The following is a 24,897-nucleotide window of genomic DNA, read 5'->3' as shown; positions in this document are numbered from 1 at the left end:
GTAGGGGAAATAATGAAATTTTTGTTGGAATGGAGGGGAAAGAGCGGAAAGTGAGGGGGGGGGGGGATTATTGGTATCTACGCTTAACAAGCAGCCGTTGTGACTCCTACCTTTCGTCCAATGTTGGAAGGTGCATGGGTCGAACCGAGCTATAATCTGAGATTATAACCGGATTCGAGCCTACAATACCCGCCAGGGCATGTGGCTCACTGGTACTCATGTACCTTTGAACCACAGAGACGCTGGACAAAAGGAGACTGCACAACCCCCTTAATAAGGTAGCGACGTAGCGACGTATTTGGTTGGATTATTTATAGACACAAATTGTGCCTCTTCCTCCATCTACTGTAGGAACCACCAACTGAGAAGTGTTAATCTAACTTGTTTTTACTGGCAGGACGACGACACTATGCCTGCCGGCCCTTGCGACTTACAAGCAGGGTTACCATTTTCACAGGTTTTTCTGTAAAATCACAGATTTTTTCGTCATTTTAAAGCACAGAATCTGTGATCACAGATGACAGATATTTTTGAAAATCACAGATTTTCACAGATATGCTACATGTTGAAGAAAAGTTTATCAATTTTATCACTGGAAGCGAAATGGCACAAAAAATCGGGAGGTAAAGTTACAAAACCGAAATTACTGCGCATCTAAAACAAAATTCACGAAGCGTTTGGATGATATTGAATGAACCATATTGTTCAAAAACATTAAAATGCTAATTTTTCTTCATGGAAGCATAATTATGTATCACAGATTTGGTAACAGATTTTTTTCGATAGTTTTACAGATTTTCACAGATTTTTAAACTACAAACACAGATTTCAAAATGGCAACTCTGCTTACAAGGTACTGCGCGTGACGCTGTTTGTCTGTCAGCATGTAAGCCGCAATTCTCAGCGCAGGTTTTCGGGGAAAGGCTCCGTTCCTATGAAATAAACCAGCCTCGTGTTTTTAGTCTACCTTGAAATGCGGTCAGGCATATATAATAATAATTTTTGAAACGGTGGTTCTACAATTGATGAAGGAACGGTAGGGGAAGTATTCAAAAGGTGGCCAAAGGTGGACGGATGTGGTAGAGAGGCCATGTTGCCAGAAATGCCATATGTGGTGCAAAAATATTTAAGATTGTGCAATGGTAGGTTGGGTCCGTATTTCCACTCTTTCGGTTGGTACTCGAATGTTTTACTAACTAAACTACTGCCGCCTATTATATTAGGTAGTCTAATACCTAGTTTTGTTTTATATATACTCCGTGATGGTTAATCACACGAAGACTTGCTGGAGCGACTGTCGGCAATGCACTGCATGTTTCGCACTCCTCTAATCCAGTAGAAAACTGTCGGCAGTAGACATCGGCGGTAGAAATAAAGAGCAGTCATACAAATATAATATCGTCGCAAGAGGAGTGTGTGCTGCGAATGTAGAATGATAAAATTGGAGAATAATACAGAAATAGGTATTAGACTACCTAATATAACCGGCAGCTTTAGTTTAGTGGCTCCCGCCCACATTAAGATGACAGCCCCATCAGCGGTATAAGGACCTTAGGTTAACAGCCTACTGTACCAGAACATAAAAAAGTTACCGAAAATGAAAGAAGAAATCTCTCTGGATTATTGGCAACGACCTTTAGCATGAAAACACGGACACGAATCGGAACATGGAATATACTGACCCTTGCCCAGCAGGGCAAGCTGGCTCAACTTGCTAGGGAAGCTAACCGCCTGAAGCTTGAAATCCTGGGGCTGAGAGAGGTCCGCTAGCCGGGTACTGGCGAACACAGGACATCATCCGGGCAAGTCTTGCTCTACTCTGGCATACGAGGTGAAAATGCTACTCGAGAAAGAGGAGTTGGATTCCTACTGAGCCCAGGGGCACATGCGGCCCTGATGAAGTGGGAACCAATAAATGAGCGAATAATCGTTGCCAGATTTAGAACACAGGTTAGGAACCTTACGGCAATCCAGTGCTATGCGCCAACAGATGCTGCCGACCTGCAGGAGAAAGAGAGTTTTTACAACCAGCTGAAACGCGTGGTAGAGAAAATCCCGAAAGGGGACATACAAATCCACATGGGCGACTTCAATGCGAAGATTGACTCAAACAACGCGGACCTTGAACGCGTCATGGGACGCCATGGCCTAGGAGAGATGAGCGAAAACGGGGAGTTGTTTACAGAATTATGTGGTAATAACAACATGGTCATTGGTGGATCGCTCTTCCCCCATAGACCAGTACATAAAGTCACGTGGGTTTCCCGCGACAGCTGAACAGAAAACCAAATCGACCACATCTGCATCAGCCGGAAATGGAGAAGGAGCCTTCTTGATGTACGCAACAAACGCAACGCTGACATTGCATCCGACCAGCATCTTGTTATCGCTGAGATACGTCTGCGCGACGCACGTGTCCAACGACGGGAGGAGAAACTTGGGTGCCGCTACGACGTCCGCCAATTGGAGAATCCTGAGGTGAAAAGGGCCTTTGTTGAACAACTTGAATCTCGAGCCTCGGAGTTGCCAGCAGGTGGAACCGTCGAAGAGCAATGGACCGGCATCAAGAACGTCTTCATCACGACCAGTGATGAAACCCTCGGCAAAGCACGCAATGGGCGGAGGGAGTGGATTTCGGATGAAACTTGGAGGAAGATCGACAAGCGGAGAGAGGCGAAAGCCGGCATTGAGCGAGCACGGACCAGATCGGCTAAGACAGCTGCCCGTCAACGATACGCCGAACTGGAGAGGGCTGTTAAACGTGCTTGTAGGCGGTACAAGCAGGCATGTCTAAAAACTGAACCAAACTGCGTGCCGCATTTGAAAACTACCACGAAGTTTATTTGAGACGGTACGCTGTTGCCGTGCCTGATAAAACAACCCGTACGCTGTGAAAAAGCAACCGCGAGCCTTTTCAGTGTTGTTTTTTGCACACCGGGTTTTAACACTTCGGAAACACTCGGGATGGCGTGTATTTCTACTTCGTAAAAGTTTCTCGGATATATGCTGGACGACCAGCGTGAACTCGTGTCTTTTTGCTTTTCTATTTCTTTCACTCACACGGCCAATTAGAATAAGTATGAAGCGCCTCCATGCGTGTTTTTGCAAGCTTGAAAGTACTCGCCTACGGTGGATTCCGATATCGATAACACTCGGAAATGTGCAAAACCGAGGCCATTGAAAACTTAGACTGAAAAATGTTTAAACCTAACGCCACCGGTGTAATGCTTCTTACACTTCGTGTTTGTTTGCATGTACGGGAACGGCGTGCAAAACGAAATTAAGTTTGTTGAGTGGTTTTGAGCAATGGTGCCCACGTGTAAGCTCGGTTCGGTGTTTTACCCATGCCTGGGTACAAGAGAGCGTGGACTAACTCCCTAGCTGAACAAGGAGAAACCGCCGCCGCCAATGGTGATATCCGTTTGTTGTACGTTATTTCTCGCCGCCTTAGTGGTGCCAGGATGAATGCAAAGATGCCGCTAAAGGACAGAGCTGGTCAGCTTTTGACTGACCGTACAGAACAGCTTAAGCGATGGACTAAACATTTTGAACAACTCTTCTGAGTTTCAAATGTCAGAGACCATCAAAGCCAGCAGCGTATGACGCCAACAGTTTGTCGAATCAATCGCGTGAACTCGGAGGCGCCATCGCTGGATGAAATTGTAGCAGCCATCAAGAGTGTGAAATCCAATAGAGCGTCAGGGATAGATCGTATTTCAGCCGAAATGCTCAAAGCTGACATCACGGCATGACATGACATGACAGCGTGGCATCACGTTGCTCTGTATTACTCTCAAAGTACTCTGTAAGGTAATCCTCAACCGAATCCAGGAGAAGATCGACGCTACTCTCCGGCGGCAGCAAGCTGGATTCCGTGCTGGCCGATCATGTGTAGACCATATCACAACGCTCCGTATTATATTGGAGCAGAACAACGAATTCCAGAACTCTCTTCTGCTGGTGTTCGTTGATTTCGAAAAGGCGTTCGACCGAGTCAATCACGAAAACATCTGGGGCGTACTTAGGCGTAGAGGAGTTCCAAATAAGCTAGTCCATCTCATCGAGGCTCAGTACGAGGCGTTCTCGTGCAAGGTTTTGCACGACGGCGTCTTGTCCGACCCCATAAGGGTTACTGCTGGCGTGAGACAGTGCTGCATTTTATCACCGCTTCTGTTTCTCATCGTTATGGATGAGATATTAGTTGGAGCAATTGGCAGTAGACCAAATCGAGGATTGCCTTGGAATCCTCTAACGATGGAGCAGCTAAATGAGCTAAACCTCGACCTAGCCGACGACATTGTCTTGCTCGCACAACGGCAGGTATCACAGTCAATGTAGCGAAAACTAAGTCTATGGTAGTGAACACTGACAATTCCACCAACTTCACAGTAGCGGGACAACAAGTTGAGCAGGTACACGCCTTTCAATACCTTGGTAGCCAAACAACGCCCGATGGTGGTACCAAGACTGATATAGCCACACGGATCAGGAAGGCCAGGGGTGCCTTTGCAGGTCTGCGAAACATTTGGCGCTCAAATCAGATCACTCTACGTACGAAAACCCAAATCTTTAATTGAAACGTTAAATCCGTACTGCTGTATGCATGCGAAACGTGGTGCGTCTCAGCGGAGACAACGCAAAAACTGCAGGTATTCATTAACCGGTATTAAACATCCGGTATTATTCATTAACTGCGATACATCATTCGTGCCTGGTGGCCTGATAATTGGATATCCAATGAGGAACTCCATCGTCGGTGTCATCAACGGCCGATAGCCACAGAAATTCGTGAACGTAGGTGGAAGTGGATCGGACACACCTTGAGGAAAGGAGCGAACGAGGTTTGCAGAGAAGCACTCGACTGGAATCCACAAGGACAGCGTAGAAGAGGGAGACCTATGAGGCTCATGGCGACGGAGCTTAGCCGACGACATCCGGACTGTAGACGAGAACCTGTCCTGGCGACAGGTAAAAGCCATGGCGGGTAACCGTCAGCAGTGGAGATCTCTGATTTCATCCCTTTGTTCTGCCGAACCGGCGGACATGGACACATAAGTAAGTAAGTTTAGTTTAGTTAGTAAAACATTCATGTACCAACCAAAAGAGCGCGAGAGCGAGCCCCACCTGCCATTGCACAACCCAATATAACTATAACGAAATTTTCCAGTTCAACCAATTGATCATTCTTCGCATCAAAAAAAGTATCTTGGTGATTCATCGTGAGAGGGTCGAAAGTTAGAAGTAGCACTTCGATGAATATCTTTTTCATGGCGCCCAGGCAGTGGACCAAACTGTTTCGAAAGAGCGTCAAACATGTAAGATGTGCCAGTCGCAACGATACGCGATGCTACGGAGCCCATTGAACAGCTTAGGAACATCGGCTGGAAAGGATGGCACCGAAGTGGAGCTGAATAAGACGGTCCGGGAGAGCTATAGTCACTTGTCTGCACCGGTAGATTGTAAGAATTTTGATACAAAACAGCTACCGGAGGAGTGATAGGAATACAATCTACTCGATTTATAAGAAAGACAACATCTCCGAATCATTTTCCGTAGACTCTCACCAATTGTGAACAGAATTGTGGAAATTTATCAAGCCAGCTTCGTTGAAAGATGATCGTTAGGAATTTCCATTTCAAAGCTGCATATGATTTCATCGCCCGTAAAGAACTACGGAAACGACGAATGATCAGGAAGATCTTCAGCGGAGTACAAGAGAAGGAAGTATGACAAATATTCAAAAGTTACCTAAAGTGGGACGAATACGGTGGGAGAGGGCATGCTACGAAAATGTTGAGCAATTATTACGTGTAGATGGTAAAAGCAAAGCAAAACAAAGCCATGGGTATAAACGTCCTTTAAGAACTTCACCCTTCTTTATCGACAGACTTCGCAGTCGGTGATTAGAGAACAGGAAAGCTACGGGGCTAGTCTTATTGACCCAATAGAGGCACCGCCCAGTCGTGATTCTAACCTACGATGACTGGCTTGTTAGACCAGCATCGTACCCCGGAGCCAACTGGGCGGGCCATGTGAAGATGGTGTTTACTTCAAATCACAGTGAACATCTTCGAATCTGATGACGAGTACACGATGTCCAAGGAATTGAAGTGCACCGGATCACAACAGAGTAGGGTACCGGAGGGTATTTCCAGCACGCTACTAAATTCGGCATACATTCCCTTTTTTCGCTGTGCTTTCTCAAATAAAACTTTGCCGGTATATAACAATAACAATACTGAAACGAATATAGCACTCATAGTCTTTACTGTGTTATAACCAGGGCCTTTAATTATCACTGAATTTCAAACAAAACAGAAAATCTTTTTTCTTAGTATACATTGTTTTTTATGCCTCTGAGTTTCGTATAGGGCTTTTGCTACACACACATGCAAGACATCTGTTGGGCACACATAGCATATTTTCCTATTTGATGCAGCAAAAACGTGTTGGATAAAATTATCATTTTTTTTAAAATTATTCATCATTTTGAAACAATTAATAGTTAAAGTAACCGACAAATGTTCCCTGAAATATATGCCGACTTTTGGTAACTAGGGTTTCGGTGAATTCACGTTAAATCGGTGTCCCAAATATACTGTTTTTTGAAGCAGTATACGACATAAGCCAAGTTGAAAGTAACGGAATATGAAATTGGTTTTAGCATAATAAATTGCTTTCTTAGTTGAAAACAACTGCTGGCTATTGATATTTGTTTAGTTTTATCCCGCTTACATAGGTCATAGTTACATTTTTGATCATTGCTACCGCGACTTAGCTTATTTGTTGAAAAATTTTTTTTAATTTAGTAAACAGATATATTACCTTGCCATATGTATGAAGCAATTTATAATTTCAGTTTTAAATGAAGAAAATAAATCATTTAAAAAATTTTGCTCTTCCCAGCCCGTGTGTTTTATATGGAGCTGTCACCTTTGCCTGCCCAACAGATCTCCAATACATATGCACTCTGCAAACACCCTATGTACAACAGCACAGTGATTTTCATCATAGTATACAAGTTCAATATATCGTGAAAATAGAACAGGAGAAAGTGATTTTCAAACCCAGAAGGTGATATTCACTTCAGGAATAAAACAATTTTAAATGCAATAAATGAAAAGAAAAATCTTATGTCCAACAGCTGAACGCAATAGATGCTAAATAACAACATAAATTGAATTGATTTTCACTGCTCAAACGTGAATATCAGTTTGTTACAATATCACAGGGCGCTGATATTCTATATTCTAGTGCATGAAGTTCATGCTTGCTGTATATAGTTATTATGTACGTTTGATCAAAGCAAGCAGATTTTCAATGCAAGGTAGACTGATAATCCAGAAGTTTGAACGTTATGCTGATGAATATTAACAGCACTGGTTATAACTATTTTCATATCTAAGTAATTTGTCAAACTTTGTTCAATTAAAATCAAAACCACTGTTTTTCCACTAGCACCTAATTAGATCGAAAAAATAGAAGCAATCGCTTACCTGCGTATACGCTCTTGATGATGGCTTGGTAAACACACAATTATGATCACGTTTACTTATTCTAGAATCCAAACAACTGTGAATACGGTATCACAGAACAATTCTACTTATTTTTATCACGGAAGAACACAAAAGCTCCCCTCTGATATGAAAATATAAAGTAATTTTCATTCACTAGCAATTTGCAGCATTTTGTTTTTAATTTCAGAATATGGTGCTCTATTTACACTACTACAAATATGTGAGGCAGATGCGCCTGAAACTCTTCTATCGTGATGTTTTGAGTGACAACCACTTGCTTTTGGTGTTAGTGTATATGAACGATTCAATGATACACCAGCGCCAGCAGCAAACTGTTGTCACTGCAAAACTAGTTATCTTCAATGAGCCGACATGTAGGCAATACCGACACGTTATCCGTTATCCGTTATCACGTTATCAATCTGTCTTTCTCACGGGAATGACACTTCCAATACCAACCTGTACAAAAAAAAAACGTAGCCAACATAGAGCGGGCCCAAGCTGACAGCTTCATAGATGGGCTCAAGCTGACAACCGAGTCGGATGTGTAAATTGTTAAATTTTGTTAGTTTTAGTTTGATTTTAACCAAGGTTTTAGCATCACATAGCAAATGTCAGGCAGGCAATTGATGCGAAATACATCAAACTGTGAAAATTGTTAGTTAAATTCGTTTTGTGAAATCGCTTTTCGTTTGCCGCCTTTTTCATGTGAGCAACGAAAATGTGACGTCATATCAGCCCCCTGGTCTTTCTTTTGAGCTCCACTACCGGATATTTAAACAACACAGACACCACTATAGAAAATGGGCCTAAAATAGCCGCAGCAACTTCAGCATTTCTCGCGACTATAACTCAAATTCAGTAGCGTTTCATTAAGACCAAAATGCACTCCGATATTCAGTAAATGTTATTCTATCAATTGATATAAAAATTTTGTTTCGAATAAATATAGTTTCAAAGTAATTCCTGAATATTGTTCCGCTACCGCTTAATGGGCTGAACATACCCTCCCATAACCTACATTGGAGAAATTTGGTTCATCAGACTATGGCAAGAAAAAAAAGCTAATTAAATAAATGTTAATTTAAAATCTGCCACTATAATACTGCAAAATAGGGCTTCTAATCTTATAGGCCCGATGGGTTATAATTTGATCTAATTTATATCAGATTTAGTTACAAAAACCAACATTATGTCCTTCTTTATATCCAAAATATAACCAGGTGTAAAATCTTTGTGAAACATTTTGTGTGTAGCAAGTTCTTCAATTAATTTTATAACAAACTTTGATAGAAATATCGACTGGAACTTCAAATCTGTAATATTTTAATTAGAATCATCTTGTTGGGATAATATAGAATTAACTTTCGATAATCCAACATTGTATATTAACGTAACAAATGTATCTGGCATATGAAAAACACATATATAGTTTGTATCTAATAACGGAAATTGAAATGATGTTTATGATGACAGATACTATTCTAATAACCTCCGCCCCCTGTCATAACGAATTTCGAAGTGTCATGTAAATTCAAAGGCTGTCCGTGCCTGTGTGCCTGTGGTTATTCGGAAACGAATGCATTTCCGTGGGCAAGTAGAGTCGGCAGTTCTGTGTGCCCGCTACCCAATAATAAATGAGCGGAAGAAGGATGTCATTTACGATAAGGCTGAAAAAAATTGGAACAGGAAACGAACGGTCACTTCGTGAGCAGAAAGTGGAAGAAAAACAATCATTTATCACTGACACACCTCTTCGGCTGATGATGGCTGCCATAATGTTCGGCTATTCCCAGTGGGGACGACGTTTATCTGCATGCGCTTGTATGTAACTACGTTGGAGAGGGTGTGTGATTTGGATTGTCCCAACTCCCATAAAACTTCATATTTGGACCGCAAACTTGGTTAGCCGAACGATCATTGGCATTGTCAGTAGCAAACAGTTCGTAGTCGGAATGGTGTCACTTCAGGGACGGAAAAAATATCAGGAAAAAACATACCAACCTGAAACGATTTGCATTGTTCTTATCGGAAAGTTTTCCTCTAAATTTTATTTATGGCATAAAAAGTAAGATTTCTACCGCTTATCATTGTAAAAGAAAACGGATGGTAAAAGCTAATTTGCTAGGATGCAATGGTTGTAACACAGGATAAATCATAGTTTAGTATATCTTATAGCTTCCTGTTAGTACATTATTGGAATGACAACTCTCTATTACGAAAATAACAAACGGTTTAGGTAGTGAAAAAGAAAGAAATACACGTAAATTTTGCCTGTTTGAAGGACAAGCGGGATTACAAAATCAAAATATACTGCTAGCGGAGAAAGATTTACCGGCTAAACTTTGTTAATAAAAACCGTATCGGCAAAAGTGGCGTCCATAGAATGCAGATTTTCTCGGGAAGTATGCACAGGAGCAAACTTTTTCACACCCCGCACTTTCTTCGGAGCCGGAAATTTTTGCATTTCCGGACAAAGTTTCACCAGTCAGTAGTGCTGCCTTCGACGAAAATCGACGACAACAGCAACGGCGATGGTCGGAGCATTCTTTGCCTAAGAAGATGGAATCTGTTTGTGACATGAAGTGGAATAAATCTACGAAAGCTAGCATTACTGGAAGGTGCTTCTACTGGTGAATGATATGCTATTATACATTGGAAGAAATTTTGTGGTTGATATGGGGAAACCATAGGTATAGTTTTGATTTAGTTGTGTCACACATTTCTTGTAGCTCCATTGAAGAAAGTCGCAATTTTAGCATTCGATTCTTTTTTATTTATGCTGCCTGGAGTTGCCATCTTAATTCAACGACCAAAGTAAAAAAGGATATTCACAATGTTGTTGGGTAGTTCATGACTAACATCATGACTTGATTTTATTGTGAATTTTCGGTTGTACCGTCAGTTATTTATCGAAAACGGCTATTTCATACTGCATGACGTTACGGTCCTTGGATTTGGCCTTCTTCAAAGGAAATATGATGACGTTTTCTAGTTTGATCATTGATTTACAACGACCAGAAGCTTAATTTTTAACGGTTTCAAATGCATTAGTTTAGCACTAATACTCTGTACTCTGGAATGTAATGTATCTTATTGCTTGAGAATTACAGTTCTATTGTGTAACTGTAGAGCGAAATTAGCCCTATTTTCAAGAAGCCTTAAAAGCAATAACATGTGGAACACGTTTCTTTGTAAAAGATTACGATATACCGTTCCTGAGGTCATATTAAGGGGTGCTGGATCGGTAAATACAATTCTCAAAGCTCTCTTTTATAGGCTGCGTAAGCAATTGTTACTACCATTCGGATTTGGTAATCAAGAATCATTCCTCACATCATCTTCCAAATAAGGCTACTTCAGCATCAACAGCAAAACCATCTTGCCATCATGAAACCATGTTTATGGCATGCGTAGAATAAATCTCTTTTAATAGGCTTTTGGGGAAATACTCTTGAAGATTACATTCGACACGTTCGGTGGATGTTGCACGTGTGCCTCGAAATATTTGCCGGCAATTTTAAATCTTAATCGAAAATAGAATGAGCATAAATCAAGAACAACAGTGTCTATCGTCCTAGTAGTTGTAGATCGCTTCTGCGAAAAAAAATCAAAGCATGTGAGCCGAATCGTTAAAACAAAAGGGCGCTGTACTGTCAGCTCTTATGATGTCACATTTATTTTTTATGACGAAGAAAAAAATGCTGCAACGCCACTGAACTTCAACATGGGCAACAGCACTTTGGGAAATACTTTCAAGCCAATCAGTATAGAGTCGCAAAGATTACTTCTCTATGTTCTAAATTCCATATAATGTTATCATCTTTCTACTTTTGATAGTTAGAGGTGAAATTAATCTTGTCAGTGGTACATTAGTTTCGCAGGCATAGATCGTTTTCGAAGAAATTTTGTAATGAAATAACGAAACACAAAAAACGTTTGATGTCATCTTATCTTATGACGAATGCATTGCTATTTATACGTAGGTTGTTCACTTGTGCTATACCATCCATCAATAGGGATCAATAGTGATTGGTATGTGGCGGGTGGGTTTTTGTGATCCGGTTGCTTGCAGAATACCAAATCACCCTTTTCTTCCACGATGTTCGTTTTCATTCGATGATTTACCACAGGAAACATGATTAGGGGCCAAATGTTGCGTGGGAAACAATATCCTCGATATGCCATGCTTGTCGTGTCATCCGAATCGCAGGACTTAACTTTAGATTCATTTTCTGGAGTTTTAATCTATACTATGTCACGTTCCAGCCAGCCACCAGTGAAATGGGTGTGAAGACTTCTCGGGCTGGTGGCAGGACCGCTAAACAACATCGGAAAGCTAAAATGAAGCCCAAGATCGATCGTTTAGCGGTGCTCTTGTTCGGTTCCGGATATATTTTTCAACGTGACATAGCGGGTGTCATTCAAGAGTGTTTCCCCCCGAGTGTTTTGTTATGAGAGACGTGAAAAGAAATGATAAATTAGTTCGACGCTTACGAGATTCCATTCACTTTCTGAAGAGGGTCGGTTTTTATTGTGTAAAAGCACATTGAAGCATGGAAATTTAGAAGTCTATCTATGTCAGTATCACCACGAGACATGGGTAATAAGTAGCAGAATCACATTTGTGGGAAACATTATCTCGTGAGTAGGATAGACCTTAAACTCATGGCATGGTTTATGTTGCATTAAAGCGCACTGGAGATGGAACAACAACTACTGATACGAGGTCTTCAAATACTGGAACTTTTGCACTTGATTGGTTGAAAATTATCAAAAAATGAGAATTACACCTTTAATACCTCAGCACAGTGGACCCCTCATTCGCTAATGAACCAACAGATTTAAAAAAAGTTGAATTTTTGGCAAATCTTGATATCTATATTATATGATATTTCCTGAATTTGCAATGAAACAACTAACAAATAGTAAAGTTCTATAGAGGAAAAGAACAGGGCTTTCAAATGGACTACGATTTTTTTATTGGCCATCTTGGACTTGGTCGCCATATTGAATTTTATCAAAAAATTGCCGTTTTCGCTATTTTAAGACCACCATTGGAAAGCTGAGAAAAGTTGCCGTAAGAAAAATTCATAAAATAAAATTTTTGAAACGGTAGTACTTTTACAATTGCCGAAGGGACGAAAGTAATGAAATTTTAGAGTGAAGAAGAAAGAGTGGAAAGGTGAGAGGGGGCGAGGGTTATTAGTAGCTACGCTTAACAAGTAGTCGTTGTGACTCCTGAATAATTTTCGCTGAAACGGGGCCACTACTGACATGAGGTCTTCAAATATTGGAACTATTGCACTTAATTGGTTGAAAATTGTTAAAAAATTAGAATTACACTTTTGATACCTCGAAATAGCGGACCCCTCGTTCGTCAAGGGGCCTAACAGGTTAAAAAAAGTTGAATTTTGAGTAAACCTTGAGACCTATATCATGTGATATTTCATAAATTTTCCATGAAACAACTAACACATGGCCTGGTTCTATAAAGAAGAAAAACAGGGCTTTCAAATGGACTAAAATTTCTTTGGCGGCCATCTTGGATTTGGTCGGCATATTGGATTTTATAAAAAAAATCGCCGTTTTCACCATGAGCCCCCCAACCGATTTTCATTTCATGTTTCTTATAGCATTTTTTCTCAGCTTTCCGATGGTGTTCCTAAAATTAAAATTGGTTGAGGGGATCATGGCGAAAACGGTGATTTTTTGATAAAATCCAACATGGCGGCCAAATCCAAGATGGCCGCCAATTTTTTTTCACTTTGTTTATAAGCCTTATCTCTCCTCTTTACACAACCGTGTCGTTTGTAGTTTGTTTCATAGCATATTTTGGAAATACCGCAATAATAATACGAAAACTGTGAACTTTACTACAAATAACTGGTTGTTTTATTCAGTTAACGCCCTTGCACACCTAATTTTATGAATGTTTCTTGTATCATTTTTTTCAGCTTTCCGATGGAGGTCTTAAAATCAAAATCGGTTTTGGGGCTCATGGTGAAAACGGCAATTTGTTGATAAAATCAAATATAGCGATAGCGACCAAATCCCAGATGGCCGCCAAAATTTTTTTACTCCATTTGAAAGCCCTGTTCTTCTTCTTTATAGAACCGGGCCATTCGTTAGTTGTTTCATGGAAAATTTATGAAATATCACATGACCTCAAGGTTTGCTCAAAATTCAACTTTTTTTGAACCTGTTAGGCCCCTTGGCGAACGAGGGGGCCACTATTTCGAGGTATCAAAAGTGTAATTCTTATTTTTTAACCATTTTCCAATCAAAATGATCCAGATCCAATATTTGAAGACCTCGTGTCAGTAGTGGCCCCGTTTTAGCGAGAATTACTCTCCTACCTTTTGTCCAATGCTGGAATGTGCATGGGTCGAACCAAGCTAAATTCTTCATAAAATAAGATGTACGTTAGCATTAACTAATGAAACAACCAATTATCTGTGGCAATGTTTACAATTTTCATATAATTGTTGTGATATTTTCAAAATTGGTTAAGTTTTCCTGGATTCAACTTTAATCATTTTATTTTCAAGGAATGGTAATTTAAACCCTAGGCATTGGGGTACTTAAATTTTGACAGAAGATACAGTAATTTTTATTAGCTGTAATTACTTTAAATCAGGCTGCAACAACAGTTTTTTATCTATTTATTTCCAATATTTTATTGATATCGTCCGTATTGTTTATCTTATGTCAGTATTCACTAAGTATGTTTTGTACCTAACAGCTGTACCTATCATGTAAATATAATTTATTGTTCTGCTCTGAATGAAAAGTAAAATACTTCATCTAAAAACAACTTTATTTGCAATTTTGTGCGAAACGGCTGTGCTGAACTTGGCAATTAAAACCATTCATGGTTTACCGTCACACTGTTGTCACTTCATTTTTGAACATGTTACCAACAAACAGCATAAGTCTGCGTTGCTTGTTCCATCCGTACTAGAAAACGTAATTTTTGATCACATGAATCCTGCTGTCTAGCCTAGCCATTTGGTTCGAGTTTCCGGAAAAGGTAGAAACATACCTACCTAAAAAGGAAACAAGTTGTCCGACAGAGACGTGCTGCGAAACCACAAGTGGTCTCATTCCGGTGGGATAATCAACAATTCCCATCTATGTATGTTATCATCACCAACCGAGTGGCGCTGACAACATGTTTACGTTGCAACATATCCTTCTGTCATTTCGTGCAGGGGAGAATTGTACAAAGCGCACCAGTGGCGTAGAATGGGCCATGCTATTAGCTGTTTAAAAAATCCCCGGTGGCAACTTTGACGTTTGCGAATCTTCTTCTTTCTTTTTCGGCAACAATCTGCTTATCGAATCTGGGTCGAATTTAGATGTCTTCTCCTCGAGCGTCTGTCTTGAGCTGCCTCTCTTGAATCGCCCCTAACAGCCACTGCTCTAGCATCCTCGGCAAAGCGTTCGTCCAACGGGTACGGGCCTGCCTCGAAGTTGGTGGCGTTTATCGGCTTTTCCGCTGACTATTGTTTTCCAGCATGCTTGTTACGTGATCAGCCCACTGCAGCCGTCATTTTTTATTTGCTTCACAATATCGGCTTCTTTGCATACTTAGAAAATTTTGTGGTTCATGTGCTTGCGCCGCCGGTACGGTTGTTAAACGGCTGGATAATGCGTTAAACAAACCCCATTGTGGTTCTCAGCCTGTTATCCAGCAACTGCTATCCCTACATCCTTGTGGCACCGGCCGAAATACGAGCAACCTTAGCGAAGATCGGATAACCAATGCTAGTGGAAACTAAGGTCGTATACTGACAGAGAAGGGGGATTCATCGTCCTCTTGTCAGTTGTGGAACGCAAAACAGTACCATCACGACTTCTTGAGGGCCCGGAAGTTCGCCATTGAGCGATGCAGGAGGTATGCTGGAAGAGGTCTAAGGTACATTCGTTTGGAAATGGATATACCATTTACCAGAGCTGCGGCAGTACACACGAGCTAGGTACAGCTTTTATCGTGATGACCGACATACAACAGCGCGTGATTGGGTGGTGGCTAATCAACAGTCGTATGTGCAAGTTGAGGATTAGACGCTGTTTCATCAAAGACGTCAAAATCGTCAACAGAGACTTCAACGCTCAAGTTGGTCAGGAGGAGGAATTCAGATTTCAGACGGCGCTTAAGAAGCGCCGGGATAAGAATCGCCGTTCGTTCTCAGGAAACGCGTAAATTCTGCAAGAAACTGAACGCAAAGGCTTTGTGTCACGAGCCGAAACATGTCGAGATAAAGACGGAGGGATCTAGTCGGATGAAAGAGAGGTGATCGAAAGCAATGAGCACATGAATGGCGCGGGATGGAATACCAAGACAGCACCGAGCTATCGGGTGATCACCATTCTCAACGGCGCCTATTAAGTGCTTTCTTTGATCATCTTTCGCCGTCTATCGCCGCTAGCAAATAGATTTGCGGGAAGTTATTAAACCGGTTTTGTGGACGGGCAATCGCCAACGGACAAAATCTTTGTGCTGCGACAGATCCTCCAAACGTGTCGTGAATACCAAATCCCTATGCACCACCTGTTCATAGATTTCAAGGCTGTCTACGATACTATCGATCGCAAAGAGCTATGGAAAATTACGGACGAAAACGGCTTTCCCGGGAAGCTGACAAGAAAGATTAAAGCCACGATGGATGGTGTACAGTGCTGTGTGAGGATTTCGGGCGCGTTATCAAGCGCGTTTGAAACACGTGAAGCAGTAAAGGTTAAATTAATGGTGAATACGTCTTAAACCAAGTACTTGTTAGCAGGAAGAATCGAGCGCGAACGAGCTCGCATAGGTAAAGGTTTGATAGTCGACGGGAACGAGCTCGAGATGGTGGACGAATTTGTATACCTCGGGTCGTTGATGACGTCGAATAACAACTGTAGCATAGAAATACGCAGATGTATTCTTGCCGAAAGTCGTGCCTAGTACGGACTCCACAAGACCCTAAGGTCTGTTTTGGACCCCAGTACAAAATGTACCATGGCCAAAACGCTAATAATACCGGTAGTCTTCTACACGATACGAAACGTGGACAATGCCTTAAGGAGACTTGAAAACACAGGCCGCTTTTGAACGTCGTGTGCTTAGAACCATGTTTGGTGGTGTATGTGAGAACAATATATGGGGGAGAAGGATGAACCACGAGCTGGCGCAGCTCTTCGGCGAACCCAGTATCAAGCAAGTTGCTGAATCTGGATGGGTACAATGGGCAGGACATGTTGTGAGAATGCCAGCCAACAACCCCACTAAAATGGTTTTCGCCTCGAATTCGGTTGGTACCAGACGCAGAAGCACGTAGCGTGTTTGATGGTAAGACCAAGTGGAGTATGACCTGGAAAGTGTGGGACAGTCGAGAATTGGAGACAGACAGCTATGGACCGAGTTTGTTGGTGGAATATTATTATTTACGTCAAATTCTGAGGGGCATCGTACCAGGATAAGTAAGCAAGTAAGTAAGCGCCTGCGTCGCACTCCTTCTAATAAGTCTCCTTTTACTTCGCGGGTCACATCATTGTTACATGTTACTAGCGGACCAACGTAAACAAACTCGTCGACCACTTCGCCGCTCGGTTGCACTTTAATCAAAGTCAGGTCGTGCTCCATAACAGACGTGTTTTCAATCCGCCTCATAGAAATAGGAATTATTCTCTTCATGAACCAACGTGCCGTTTTATGAGAGCTTTCAATGATCTACAGCATGTAGTGGAAATGACTATGCCACCAACTACCATTAAAAATAGGCTTAGTTTATATTTAAGGGGACAACTGCATTCCTTTTAATCATTGTATTCATTTGCATTCATTGTGTTAATTTTAAGTTTTCTTTGGCAACGGGCTTGTAGCCTATACCTTAATGACCAATAAACAATAAACAATAAACTTCAAAAGTATCTCCATCTACCATCACCGCTGTTCCAAAATCCAAAGTGATACCACGCTCTCTACCAGCCACAATATTCTGCCTTTTGGAAGAGTTTAAGTTAAGCCCTATAAGCTTTAAGTTCCTCGCAGCTTCCTTCTTAAGGTGCGTGTACGATCCTTCCACAGCTCTACGATTAACACCGATGATACCGCTTCTCTGCACATCTACTCTTTCGAATAGCACCTTCCAGTGTAACGTTGAATAGCAAATTCGATTGCGCGTTACGTTGCTTTAATCCGATTAACATTACAATGTTCAATTTCTCCCCCGCTATTCTGATACATGACCATCAAAGGTAGCACGTATCAGTCTAATCAGTTTTGTCGGAAAACCATGTTTATGCATAATGTGTCACATCAACTCATTTCGTTCAACTGAATCGATCGCTGCCTTGAAGTCTATAAACAAATGGTGATTCTGCAAGTTGAATTCCCTGAATTTTTCGACGATTTGTAGCAAGGTGAACATTTGGTCCGTCGTGGTGCGTCCTTATCGAAAACCGCACTAGTAATCGCCAACTTTATAAATGTAATCTATCTAATTGATAGACAATCATACTTCATGATAGATTACAAATACAATATTATCTATGATTTTTCACATATTTTGCCGAAAATTACAAAATGCAACAGAGGGGTAGAATGTACCAATAATAGGACCGCCTCTAGTTTCTGATAATAAAGAACAGAAGTTGGCGCTAGTGTTTCATCATACGCCATGCGCGAAAGTATGTTTGAAACTATCAATGTTTCCTTGTTGAATATAACAGATGTCGTTACTTTGTACCGCATATTGTACATTTCGGAAACAGCTCAATTTTTGCATTTTTTTGTTGAATTGAAATGCCGCAAACATATTCAGCTCCTGGCTCTCGTATGGTATCAAATCACTTTTCCGGGCTCATGGATGAATGGTGGTAGTAAGATGCTATGGAGGGTAATATGAAAAGTTTGTTTTTATCAAAATTAGGCAAAAATCATGAAAATTAAGTTTAACAGAGTAACTGAACCACAAATAAAATATGATTAGTGGTTGTTTCTCAGGTAGGTAAACATAGAAGAGTGAGAAATTTTAATTTGACTACCACTAGAAAAGCGCCATCTCTTAAAAAGCAACCCAGCTAGCACCAACTCGTATATCAATGTACGAAAACTATCGTAAATATTATCGTCTATAAATACTTATATAGTCGTAACGCTCCAAATTATTCGTAATCACGTATATCGCCTCCAAAATAGTACGGATATGCCAATTTTGCGCATGAAATACGATTTATTTAGCATGTATATCTGTACGTAATGCTGGTTTTTACCTTTTTTATACATATGAAAATGCTAGCTGGGAACGGTTCGTATGGTGCCCTATTACACAGCGGGATTGATCAGAAAAGATACGTTCAATTTGTAGTACATCTTTTGTTTCAAATTTTTTGTGAAAAAATGTCGCAATATTATGTTTGATATAGGTACTATAATTTGGATTGAAAATAGTTTTATAATGTTTAACTCACAATGATTCACATCAATTGAAAATAACTAAATAAATGTCAATCATTTTGTCTTGACTTCTCAGAATAGTCAACAATTCGCAGACTTGTTGGTCAGGGGTTTATTTAATCAAATTGATTTGCGAATTGTGTTCTTTCAACAGGGAGTTATATCCATAAAGTAATTCTTAAAAACCACGGAACAAATATAATATGGTTCTATTGAATGATGTTTTGCGTAAGTGGTGCGTTCTGTACCATTTTTCCCTCTACACTGGAGGAGAATGTGATGAGGTTAGTGCATAGCAAGCGAAGAAATTCATTTATTTTTGGAGTGTATGGGTTGATACGTAGTCGTTCGGCATGCTGCGATGTTAATTGTGGAATTCCTCCCGCAGGGCAGATGGAAGGATATAATCAGAAAAGGATATATTTGAGCTAACGGTATCACTGCTGTCACGTGTGGTGGCGTACTAAATGGTTTTTGATAAATAATTGATCAAAATTTACTAGTAGTATCACAAACATTTAGAAAGTATCAACATCCTTAATAAAGTTTCGAAGTGATTTATGTCACCGTAATTCAAGTATCAAGTCTTAAATCGATGGAACTGAAACTGGCGTGATTCCTATTCTCTTTGATTCCTATTAGATGCAAAAAAGCAAAGCCTAGGTGCTACATCCCGAAATCATTCCGAAATTATCAAAACTTGACCTTTTGTTTTTTTTTATACTAGAGACTTCGCAGCCAGCTGTTAGAATACAGGACAAATGCAGGCCCAGTTGCTACGATCCTATTGATTCCAACAGCCTTTCCTAGCCGAGATTCGAACATACGACGACTGGCTTATTGGGCCAGCATCATACCTCGAGACCAACTGGGAGGGTTATATGACTGTCGGGATTCATGAATAACTGTTACTGTTACCGCGTATTAGTATATAATACGAGATTCACGTCATGTTTAATTTAATCTATTTCAATTTAACGTTAATCGTCTAGTACCCATGTTTTTTCATAGTTTTCAAGAAATTTTTAACTTTCGTATGCAAAAAATGTTTAAAGAGAAATACCTGCAACCCGCCAAATGGTGGAGTTCAACATCAAATGATTAAAATAGTCGAAGAAATTTTCACTAATAACAACACGTTCAAACACCGTAAAGCATATTGCATCGACGCTTGGCCTTGGCTAGGTATTATAGAACACAAACATGTAAAGGTTTTGCTTCATTAATCACAGCCAACATTTCGTCGTATTGGAAAAGTCGACAGACTGCGATTTGGCAGTAACTTTTATTGCCACTGTCTGGAACCTGCCGTCTGGTCTGGACTCTACCGGTTGATACCGCCGTCGCTTGGGTAAAATAAACTTCCATTTTTATGATTCGAGAGGTGTATGTGCATCCTAGTATGAACATTCGGATATATAAACCCAAACATTTGCAGAAACAAAGCAGAATCCCACCCATCTTCGTGTGTTCTTGTTACTCATCCCACTTTTTCATGCATCCAGAGTGAGCTTCGAGAACTCATCGCACACCTAACGAGTCGAAATTTGACACCCACCAAACGGTTTTCTTAACAGCTAGTCTATTGGGAGGGAGGAAGTTGGTGAGAAAGGATCGCATCGTTAGACCGTGCAGAAGTAATACTTTCACTTTCTTTGCACACTTCAGACGCCATCACCTCCATCATACTGCAGATGAAGTAGAATTGACTGGCTCTGGCGTACGTTATTAGATCCTTATGTGAACATAGCTATTATGAGTTGATCCATTTTCGCTGCATCCATCGTTTGTGCTTTCACTTTCGTTCTACGGTCTATCAGCCAAAGCGAATTTGTACCGTTTGCTAAAATCGGATTACACCGAAGGAAGCCTTTGCTGATCCGATTTAATAACGCTGAGTGAGAGAATGGAAATCTTGTTGAAAAAACAGACTCACTGAGGTTCGATCCTGTATAAAAACTTACTTTCGGTATGAATGTGTGCTCTGCAATGATTACATTTCTTCAGATTGGTTATTATTCTTCGGCTTTATGGATACAAAATGGTGGTTCGCACGATAAAATATAAATCTTCAGCTATGCAGAGTATCCAAATTCTAATAAAAAATTCTACTTCATTCTATTTATTTTGCATTTAAAAATAAATTAAATGCTATATTTCGTACTATCATTTCTTCTTTAAAAATCCTGTGTAGTTTTTTCCTGAAACAAATAGTGCGTTTTGAAGGGCAACAATGAACAAGAAAAATCAACAAAATGTAGCACATTATTGCTCGTCCGTTTATAGCTGCTTACTTCGCATAGAGAAGCGAGTCCGACTTTGGGAATAGGCATCTCCTTTAGTAGCAACTTGATGGTTTTCCGCTGTTATTAAACGGTCAGCAACAGTGGCACACTTGACATGTTGACCAACTTTAAATAACTAGGTCAAACCAATTATAACCCATAAATTTATTACCTAATCGCCTGAATTATGAAAGAAACGACGATTAAGCACATTCATTCGGTCGACCACCCGCTAAGATTGCTTTCGCGTAGAAGTAGGAGCACCCTATTTGCTATTTTTGCTGCAAGGAAAACACACATTTTCTATTCTTGCTAATTGTTTTCCCTTCATTCTTCTATGTTTCTACTTTCAGTGACCTCAGCAGCAACAACATCTCTTCCTTACCAAATAAGCTATTCAGCGCGCTGCCAAATCTGGAAGAACTGTAAGTATCCGTTGTCTTCTCTCATACTCATCACAATCATCCATCGAGATAGCCAAAATTTCCTCTTACAATTAATCAATTCCCCGTTTCTAACTGTCCCCGCACTGTCTGTCCTCCATTTCCCAGCCACCGATTGATTTGATAAATCGTGCTGATTAATTTGCCATAAAACTCATATCCCGTCCAGGGCAGCATAATCGAGACAAAGTGAGCAAACCAAACATTCTAGTGGAGAGCAGCGAAACCTTTTTCGCAATTAAAAGTTTATCCGTAGACTAAGCCGACGTTACATAAAAAATAATTAAAGGATTAGACTTCTGGTGGTCTTGTATCAACCGTGGATTATTTGACAGTATTATTGTGATATTGTGAGTTAGAAAAAGCGGACGAAAATAGTTTTATGGATGAAAGTATTCTATCAGTTTGAAATATTTGCACCATTAAAAAGCAAACTGTGAATCTTCATTAACGAAGTGCATAAAACTGGTTTCGCTTTAGTGGCATGATAGAACATATTCTCTCAAGATAGGCTGACTCTATTTGTTCCACTCAAATGCATGAATGCAAACTGTTGCATGCTGCAATGATGACCCGCGGTTTGATATAACAATGGAGAGCTAATGTATCACAGATTAAAGTTTGTCGTTTATTTATTATTCGACTGCTACTGCTATACCAACGCTGTGTATGCCGATAATAGCTATTAATTTAGTGGTAGCTAGATGGTAATAGCCGAGTTGCCATGAATAAATAATGCTTATTTATGTTTCCAGTACGGAAATGTTCCACGAAATAAAACCAGGCCAGTGACCTCCTGTAGGCTGTAGTATATAGTTTGGACAAATGATTTCTTTCTGAACACTGTATACCGAAGCAAGACGGTGCAGCAAAACCGTATAATTTGAGAAAATTTTTCCTAATTCTTCTAACGGGTTATTAATTAAATATCTGCATAATTCAAAATGTTGTGATAACTCAAAAGAAAGCTTTTTCATTTAGTATAAGTATATTATTTTAGAAAGGTGAAAGCCAATTAGTCAGCAACCCGTTGTAATTTTGTAAGAATACTCTAATAAGCACGTTGCAAAGAAAAATTAGCACAGTCAAATTTTGTTAATTGCGCTAATCTTATCGCCGATTTTGACAAAAACCGTAATTAATTAAACTGAGCTGTTTTCACCAATAGTTCAAGTGTTGTTCATATCATCTTTTGGCTTAATCAGATCAGCCCGACTAACGAAAGTTTTTCTCAAAATCGACGACAAACTTAGTGGAATAACGAAATTTGAATGTAATAAATTTATAACCCTGAGGCAATTCCGGATACGACGAGTCTACAGTTTCACATTTTGTGTCATTTTTAGGCAGTAAAACATAAACTTCTCAAAAAATAATTCTCTATCGGTTGGCACTGTGGCGAGTTTGCTGGATTCTTCTCCATAGATACAAACTCGGTATTTTTGTTAAACTGCGAATCCAATTTTTATCTTTTTTGATATCGACTTATACAAATCAAATTATTTTGTACTTAGTATGAGGGAGTAAATGTGTTTTCTGTGAAGAATGAACATTGGAAGAACTGAACTTTGAAAAATAATTGATTGTCCAGCTGGAACTTGAACCCACTCTCAATCTCGCATCGAGTGCGTTATCTAATAATGGTGGTGTAACGCACTTGACGTGAGATTGAACGTGTGAGTTGAAATCCCATCTGGACAGTCAATTATTTTTCCCAGTTTTTCCAATATTCCTTCTTCACAAAAAACACATTTACTCCCTCATATAAAGAACAAATCCAACGTTGCTTTAGTACAATAAGAAGAAGCTTGGACCATACTTGAGGTACAAACGTCCTATTAATGAGGAGAACGTCCTGCTCAAACAACATGTGCTGATACCTGATTGGTTCGTACAAAATACGTTATCATTATTTTTATGGCGTTTCTGCCTTATGCATAAAGGACCCGATGTTTTGTTCAAACATTGATTAATGAATATTCTATGATTTATTGCCAGCCCATTGGGATTAACGAACGGCCCTTAAGCCTGAATTACACCTGTCTAGTTTGCAAGCTGATTGTAAATTGGCCTAGTGCCATTCTCATTATGTTTACTCGCTAACTAGCTAGCTAGCCCAAGTAACAATTTTAAGTATTATTACGTTCCACTAGTGGTTTTCATGACCAATTACCGTGACCGCCCCTAATTCTGCGCAGCTCCTAATTCTGCGCATTTTTCTTTATATAAGTATTTTTTAACATTGTGCATAACTATGGTCATTGCGTTATTTTTTTTATAAATGTCTGTTGAATATTACGTCATTGTTCACAAATGGGCCATAATATTTGAGAGCGAAATAATTTAACGTGAAACTGAAAGTATTTTATATGGCATAAAAAATCGTCGTTAGCACCAACGCTAAGATTGTCCTGCTAGAAAATTAATAAATTTATGATCGAAAATCTTTGCAATGATCAAATTACCCAGCATAATTAGAAAGAATAATTAGTTTTAGTCATGTTTTAGACAAAAAGAGTGATTGCATTCATTGCTTTCCTTAGAAAAATGTGATGCAATAATGCGCAGATTTAGGCATAGATTTTTTATTCATGTTCCAAATTCTGCGCAGTAATGTATCCTACGAAGAAAGCGCGAAAGAATATGCAAAGTCTACCCAAAATTCAAGTAGAATCTTTAACTTGCATTGATTGCAATCCTGTGCTGTGTCGCGGGGTCCGAACCCCCGAGCACCAATTCATGAAACCATGTCTTATATTTTTTTTAATGTCCAACCTCAAGGGGTTGTTAGAGAGTGGGGCAGTGGTTTCTATATGAAAACACAATTTTTGGTATTAGTCTAAAGTGTAATGTTCAGTATGCAGAAAACCCGAATCAATTCGCCCTTCACGTTATCGAGAATAAAATATTTAAAATGAAACAATCAAAATTATAACAATATTCCTTTGCAACCCGGACAGCACAAGAAGGCCGGATCATAGATTTAATTATGGTAATGGCTAATGTCGAATTTTTTGGTGTGCTTTCAGCGTATAAAGATATAAACAGCATGGCAGGAGTATTTATTTTCACTTTTTGGGTGCGCAGAATTAGGAGCAAACATGCGCAGAATTAGGAACATGGGCAAAAAAGTGCGCAGAATTAGGCACCGTGGATAAGTTTACAAAACGAAAAATATACTCAATTGTTGGTCGACTTATAATTCC

At 39.9% G+C, this 24,897-nt stretch overlaps 1 protein-coding gene across 1 annotated transcript in view; it reads left to right on the top strand.

Moving 5' to 3' along the window:
- LOC128742432 (leucine-rich repeat-containing G-protein coupled receptor 5) overlaps positions 1 to 24,897 on the top strand; it is a 268,984-nt gene that overhangs the window by 212,202 nt on the left and 31,885 nt on the right. The window contains exon 3 of the mRNA XM_053838794.1: positions 21,602 to 21,673. Within this exon, the coding sequence (XP_053694769.1) occupies positions 21,602 to 21,673 (72 nt within the window). The remainder of the gene's footprint in view (positions 1 to 21,601; positions 21,674 to 24,897) is intronic.

Source organism: Sabethes cyaneus, chromosome 3 (genome assembly GCF_943734655.1).
Source record: "Sabethes cyaneus chromosome 3, idSabCyanKW18_F2, whole genome shotgun sequence".
Lineage (NCBI taxonomy): Eukaryota > Metazoa > Arthropoda > Insecta > Diptera > Culicidae > Sabethes > Sabethes cyaneus.
This window is presented reverse-complemented; position numbering and strand designations above follow the sequence as displayed.